Source organism: Lycium ferocissimum, chromosome 4 (assembly GCF_029784015.1).
Source record: "Lycium ferocissimum isolate CSIRO_LF1 chromosome 4, AGI_CSIRO_Lferr_CH_V1, whole genome shotgun sequence".
Lineage (NCBI taxonomy): Eukaryota > Viridiplantae > Streptophyta > Magnoliopsida > Solanales > Solanaceae > Lycium > Lycium ferocissimum.
In genome coordinates, this window is record NC_081345.1 from 33902372 (window position 1) to 33910048 (window position 7677).

At 35.8% G+C, this 7677-nt stretch overlaps 1 protein-coding gene across 1 annotated transcript; it reads left to right on the forward strand.

Moving 5' to 3' along the window:
- Positions 1-2496: 2496 nt before the first annotated feature.
- On the forward strand, positions 2497-7677 carry LOC132052445 (E3 ubiquitin-protein ligase SIS3). The gene is made up of 10 exons (XM_059443980.1): positions 2497-2745; positions 2831-2869; positions 3041-3107; positions 3206-3279; positions 3771-3909; positions 3990-4082; positions 4335-4400; positions 5546-5665; positions 5796-5909; positions 6727-7677. The coding sequence occupies exons 1-10, from the start codon at positions 2723-2725 to the stop codon at positions 7189-7191; spliced, it is 1200 nt and encodes a 399-aa protein (XP_059299963.1). The 5' UTR covers positions 2497-2722; the 3' UTR covers positions 7192-7677.

Here is a 7677-nt window from a genome sequence, read left to right on the forward strand (position 1 = left end):
TTTGTACCCCAAATTTTTAAATATTAGCAAAACCATTCGATATAATTAATAAACATAACTAGTGCGGGAAACATAGCAATTATACTCGAGATCAGCTAATGGAATGCTCAAGACTGATGGTTTCTTTCCATCAAAAGACTGCAACTGCAGTACTATCGATGTACACAAAAATATAGCATCTCTAAATATGGTTTTGTTGCAAAATTCTCACCTACTTCTTTTCTTGTAAAGGCTTTTTAGCACATGATGTTCAATGTTTGTTGGAGTGGAGAGCAACTGAGCAACATAAGTTGCCTCTGACCAGTGAAAAAAGTTATATAAACTTTTAGGGTAAAAATTGAGCAACATAAAAACTTTTGGGGTAAGAATTGAAAACAGAAAAACAAAAGTAAAGGTCCAAAATAGAAAATGGAAAAAGTGAAAAACAAGTTCTATTGTATTTGAAATTTTTATGACCAAACAGTATAAAGTGAAAAAAGTGAAAAAATATTTCAGAAAAAAAAGTGAATAATTCTCGTGGCCAAACGGATCTTAGATATGTTTCACACAAGTGCGGATGTGATCATGTCATTTTAAAAGCCGAGTCTAGCTTGAAAAAGGATTTGCAAATAGATTAAAAACAACGAGAAGAGATTCTAAATTGTGATGATCATGATGGAGGGTGGGCGACGAAGAGAGGTTGAAGAGAAGCACAGGCAAGCGTCTAATAAAAAGGTACATACCTTGTTAGAAAAATAATATTTTTTATTTAATATCTCAAAAATAAAAGGACTATTTGTAACATTTCTATGGACTTTAATACAAAAGACTTAATTCTATTTTGGTATATATTATTAGCCTTAATGGCATAATTCATGTTATATGAATTAGACGTTGTCAAACGGTATTATTATATTTAATTTGGTCATTTGATGACTCTTTATGGCTATTAATTTTCTTAATCCGTTTGGGGCATTATTTGGCTGTAGCCTTTTTTGAGTTCTTGTACTACATATATACTAGTACTCTTTTACTTATGATGTAATATATAAAGAAATATTTTTTTCTTCTATATTATGTTGTGCTGGGTTTTCTTTTTTGTGAAATCTTTGTTAGATTCTGGCTCCTAGTTTTGTACTAAAAGAGCTTGTTGAATCTTGGGGATACACCTATATCGGGTGAAATATCCTTAAGAACAGTTTCTTAATTGACATGCCTCAAGCTTTCAAGAATTTTCTGCAAAGTTCGTGATCAAGTATTATCTGACAAGGTTTGAAATCAAGTATTTTCCGTAAGATTTCCAACATATCTTAGGCGAATCTCACATATCGAATGAGAAAGAAAAAATGAAGAGATTTATACGACATAACACAAATTTATATGGTATGCATGATTTGAGGCTCGGTGATGGCATAACCCAAGAGGCGAATCCATTGAGAATTGATGTGCCAAAACATACCATGTGTGTCATGGGCTTGGTCGTGACATAAACACATTTGCTTATCATAATTTTAACAATAGATTAACAAAAAATAAGATAACATATAAATATTCTTCTTTTCATGGTGGCAAAGAGAGGTAGAATTATCCAATTAAATCAGATTTGATGATGGTGGCAAGAAGGTTAAGTGGGTGTTTGGATTAGTTTTGAGAAGACATCAGAGATATCTTTTACTTGCAAAAAATAGATGAAAGTGTTTTTGGGCCGAATATATCTAAGAAATTCTTTCTAACGGACAGCCCAGCCCACGTATTAGCCCAACAAGGCGATAACAACAAACTGGCTCAGTTCTCAAGTTTGGTGACTTGGATGGAAGAAGTGATTCATCATAGTCCCTTACTCCCTTGGAGAAGTTCTGGAGAAAATTAGCCAGAGAAATATGATAGTTATGAATTAATTCAGGTCGAATAAAAGGCCCACTAAAAGAGACAAAATGTCTTCATTATAATTTTTCCCCCTAAAAATTGTAAAGAGATTACTAACATATCATTATTCCAAATGACATTATTGATGATTGCAGTTGGTTAGTTCTTAAGGAGGAAAGTCAAGAATTGAAGGCTTGATAAGAAATTCGTGAACAATGAAAGCAATCAAGAATTTTTTGAAAGCTTAAGGATCTATCCATTTTTACCTTACTTATTCTATGAAAATGATTATTTAGATGGCATTACATAAGATCCTAGACAAGTCAAGTCAAGTCATGTACTAAAGTTTCTTAATAATAAAAATTAATTTCTTTTGGACAAAAGAAACTCCAAAGAAGGATTTCCCCACTGCATACCATAAAATAAAAAAAATTGCAGTTTACGACTAAACAAACACAAACGACACGTGTCGGTATAATTAACTAATTAGAATAATACATAGTATAATTTTATGTCTTAGTTGCAACTAATTAACATATTTCCAACCTAACATGAATTTAGATTTTTTGAAACAATAAATCTTATTAAAATAAAACATTTTAAACTTTAAAGTACACAATACGTAATACCTTTTCCTTAAAGTGTCAACAAGTATATAATTTGGTTGACATCAGACAGTCTTCTCCAGTCTACTCACAATTCTTACTTTCCCTTTTCCCCGACAGACAAGCCTTCAAATCCGTGCGGAATTCTCCTTTCAATAGCTCCGTACACAACACGTACTCATCGATGTTGGGAGTGTAACAGAATCGGCGTGTAAAATATTCGCAAATTTTCTCAATTTGGTTGCCCCGATTTCAAATATTTGCGTTGTGAAATGAAAGGCGCAGATTTTAAATGGTCAGTTCTTAAAATCTTTCACTCTAAATTCATAGTTTTTCAAGATATATGAAACTTTATTGAGTATGTTTGTGTTGAATTGCAGGTATGACGGGTTCTTCCTGTCAATGTTAGCAACTAGTATGTATCCTTTCAATATTCATACTGAGTTCCATTCTTGAAATTGGAATTACAGTGGATGCTGAATTGGGTTCTTATCTGTAGTTTCATTGGCTTGTATCTTATATTGGTGTTCCTTGTCTTGAATTGTTTTATTTGGAGTTTTTTTGTTTTTCTTTAACTGTTTGTTGATCAGAATCATTGTGGCTATCAACTGGAAGCGCTACCATCTTTGTATATACCCATTGCATATCTGGATCGTGGTGGGTATTTATTGAATAACAATGTGAAGCTTTGTTTACTGATACTTTGGTGTAGTATTTTTGGGAAGACTCAATTGCTTTCCCTTTTCTTGATCCAGGTTGACTATACAATAGTGTTTGTGTTTCGGTTGTTGATGTTTGTAGATAATGGACTTGCTGCTGGAATGGGATTGTAAGGCCTTCCTTCAAGGACTATAGTATAAATTTTCTTAGAAAAAGTCAATACTTGTCTTCTCCTTTTTTTTTTTTTTTTTTTTTAACTGATAAAAGAAAATTGATTGGTGTCGCCGGAGACTCGAACCAGGACTCAAATACAAGTTATCATTTGTTCCTAGCTAATGTTTGGAGCTTTTCCCTAACCTAAAGGCCTTTAATTCTGATATCAGTCTTACCTAGATGGTTGGCAATCTCCTCTTATGTGCATGTAGTATGAATATATCCAAAGTTGTTACTTTGATTGTGAATACCCTTTAGAATCACGTTTGATGTTCAACTCTCTCACCTTTTAATCAAAAGGTAAGAGTGATGCACGGAGTCAATTAGTTAGTGGGATTCCGTTAAATTATTTTGATCAACATTTGGATCTTATGGTCATTTCCTCGCCTGATATGAATCGTTGTTTCAGATGACAAGGACTGAAGTTTAGGTGTTATTAAATTTTAGGGATTTAGGTTGGCAGCAGAGATATACTCGCTTTCGTGGAAGAATAGTTGTTCTTTCAATTCTTGCCCTGTTTCTGTATCCCTTTCTTTGGGCTTGGACGATTATTGGGACTTTATGGTTCACTAGTGCGAGAAACTGTGTAAGTTCACGTTAGATCTCATTGACTTTAGATGTTCCAGTCTGAAACCTTAGATTTGATATGATGTTGAATTCTTTCAGTTGCCAGAAGAAGGTCAAAAGTGGGGTTTCCTTATTTGGTTGCTCTTCAGCTACTGTGGACTCGTTGGCATAGCTTGCATATCAATTGGGAAGGTTAGTTTCCCAAACAAAAAACTAGTAACTGATTGCCTGGTTCTATTTCGACAGCAGTGTTGGCCACCTCTCTTCCAAGAAATGATTGAGACAAACTATAAGAAGGATAGTAACCTTAAACACAAACTTCTTATTATTTCTTGGGGTAATCTTGTCGTCCGTACAAATACAAGTACATATTCTAACAAATGACACATGCATTTGAAGTAATATCAATACTACATCTATTAAGTTTTAAATTTCTCTTTGCAGTGGTTAACTAGAAGACAAGCCCATTCATTACGTGCTCAACAGGGAATTCCTACTTCAGAATTTGGGGTATGCTTTAGAATCTATATTGTATTAAAGCTAGTATTTGACGTGCATGTACCAATAGTTGTTTATAACATTATTATTATTAGTACTACTACTACTACTACTATTATTATTATTATTATTTGCTTAACCCGTGCTATCTCTCCATGTTAAATTAATTTTGCCTTTGAAGTTTGAAGGTCTTAAATTCCATTATAGGCTTAAATGTGAAAAAATAATGATTGTAACCTACGTTGATAGCCTTGCTTTTGGACTTGTGTGAAGGTGCTCCCTTTTGATTAGGAATTTTGGGCGTCGAAGTTTCCTAAATCTCCTTCCACCAGCCCACTTGCATAGAAGTACTATAATTGAAATGAAAAAGGAAATTAAAGTGGTATACATTTTTCTAATATCTCATGGGGATTAATGCGCTTCAATGTCCAACGATATCAAATTTCTTTAGGCTCTGGCGACGTGTCTATGAATTGATTTTGGGTGGTGAAAAATAAGGCATTGTCTGATATATGGGAGAGATGACCTGGATGTTAATTTGGATCTTGCTTGGTGCTTCCTGGAGCTCAATTGAAGTTTTAAGCTAGTTTTTATCTCAAAAAGAGCTGCTTAGTCGATGGATTCATATAGTTGACTCAACTAGTTTGGGATTGAAGAATTGTTGGTCTATTGATACTAGTATATATCTAAGAAAGATACATACTAGAGTTTGAGCATTTGTTGTGTTTAGAGTTCCACACTAGTTGAGGGTATAGGCTGTAACATCTTATATGGTCTTAGACAATCTTCACCTTATGAGCTAGTTTTTAGAGTTGAGTTAAGTTCAAGGCCCATTTTTCTTAATATGGTATCACTCGTTGACCCATCCTTAATGTTGGGTGTCTATGTTATGTACCCACTCTCTAGACGTCCAGTCATAGGCGCATAGGGGGTGTTAGAGTCCCACGTTGGTCGAGGATATGGACTGTAGTCACTTTATTCGTTTGGACAATCTTCACCTCATGAACTAGCTTTTGGAGTTGAGTTGGGTGCAAGGTTAATTTTTCTTAACGCATAGTTTGACATCGGTAATAGATGTCTGATTTTGCTTCTCATAGAATTATATAGTAATTAGATACTTTTTTCCAGTGACATGCTTAACCTTTGCCTCAATACAGGTGTTGGTTGACATGATCAGAGTACCAGATTGGACTTTTGCAGCAGCAGGACAGGAGATGAGAGCGATGGGACCTGATGCTACTTCATATCACCCAGGACTTTACTTAACCCAAGCTCAGGTAAACAAGTAAACAGTTTACTATCAATAGCTGGGGTCAGCTATCATCATAAATCTCCGTGCTAAACTTGGTCAGCTGAAAACTTTTTGTATCATCTTAAACTGGTGGTATTTCTCTATTTGGCACACAGACAGAAGCAGTGGAAGCACTCATTCAGGAGCTACCAAAGTTCAGGCTGAAGGCTGTTCCTACTGACTGTAGTGAGTGCCCTATCTGTTTGGAAGAGTTTCGCATGGGAAACGAGGTAATTGCCTTTTTTGCGTAAATACTAATTCATTACTTCCCTTTAAAAAATATAATTTATGGTTCACCTTTTTCTTTCATCATGCCCTATAGCATATCACTTTTACCAAAATTTTTATCACATTCTCAAGGGTGTTCAAATCCATACTATGATGTAACATTTCCAGCAAAATCAAAGTTGAACATCTAGCCAATGATCTAGCCCACTAATTTTACGCTGGGTATGTTGTTGTAATATCCTTACGGAGTAAATTAGATTGCATTGTGTGGGACTATTTGAAAATAACTTAGTGCCTGCTCAATTAGTGTGGACTGGGGAAGTATTTATTTTTAGGTAATGTCCACATCCCCATCCCCATCTCACTCTGAGAAAAAGCAAAAGCTTAACTGATGAAGGTTGTGCCTTGTCTATTCACTGGTTTTTAGATTTCTGTAGCTTAGCAAAATTGATAGTTTTTTATCGAAAACAACAACAACATACCCCGTGTAGTCCCACAAGTGGGGTCTTCATCGAAAACAGAATTGATTATTACATAACTCGGCCTGCAGTTGATTATCCTTGAGTAAGGGATCTGGAGATATTGCAGATGTTGAATGCATGCGGATTTAAATTAAGCAGACGCGAAGACACACTTCTTTCACCTTTCAATATGCAATCCCTATTTCCTCTTTTCCCCTTCTTCTTGTTTCAGAGAGATGGTAGTTTCCCTAAAAAATTCAACACTAGAACATCATGGTATCAGATGCATACGCATCTTACATCTGTGCTCAATTTAAGGCGCAAGTATCGCTTTTTCTTACTACAAGATCATATGCAGGTTCGTGGTCTGCCTTGTGCTCACAACTTCCACGTTGAATGCATTGATGAGTGGCTTCGGTTAAATGTGAAATGCCCTAGATGCCGCTCTTCTGTTTTTCCAAATCTTGATCTCAGTGCGTTATCCAATATCCGAGCAGAGGGTTCAACAGCCAATGTACTGACAGCAGCTCGGTATGTGAGATCCCAACCCTCCAGTCAGAGCTACCTGCTGAGATTGCAAGGTTTGCTCCGCCCAGTGCGCACACAGGATGCTGGCCTGGGCAGTGAGATAGATCTAGCTTCAGGAACAGCTAATAGCAGCAACCAAGTATTGGCACCTCATAGTCATGGAAATGTGGAGCCTGTACAAGTTGTGGTGGAACAGCCCCCAAGGGAGCAACAAAAATATATCGGCCGAGGTTCCTTACCGGTTGAGATGTCTAACTTGGTGATTCCTGAGAACTTTCTAGCCATTGTCGATTGAGTGTTCGTATAGCGGTTTCTTGTTGCAATCGAAATTCATAGATTAAAAAGCTAATATGCATCTGATGGAAGGAAATGTGGTGGCAATGATTTATCTTCATGGCCAGCTTGTTCTGATGTGAGTTAGTTTAACTTTGGCATTAATCTTTGGAACTCTCTTAACTGAGCAACTGTCATATATGTTTGTTTACCACGAATTTTATCGATCAATTCATTTAGATAATCGTGCATGCTGCTTATTCTGTGTCTTTCGGGAACGCTGTGAAATGAACCTTCAAAACTGAGTTTCCATCAGTAAAAAGTAACACAATCTGCCGTTCAGAATCCAATACATCGAAGTCTGGTTGCTACTTGTTAGGTATTACTAAGTAGTACCTTATGTGTCATACGAAAAACAGCTGTCCGCGTGTTGATAATCAAGTGTAACAGCTATGCTATAAGAATATTTGTTGTCTATTTTTAAAACGAGTAGAGTTATTTCTCTTGA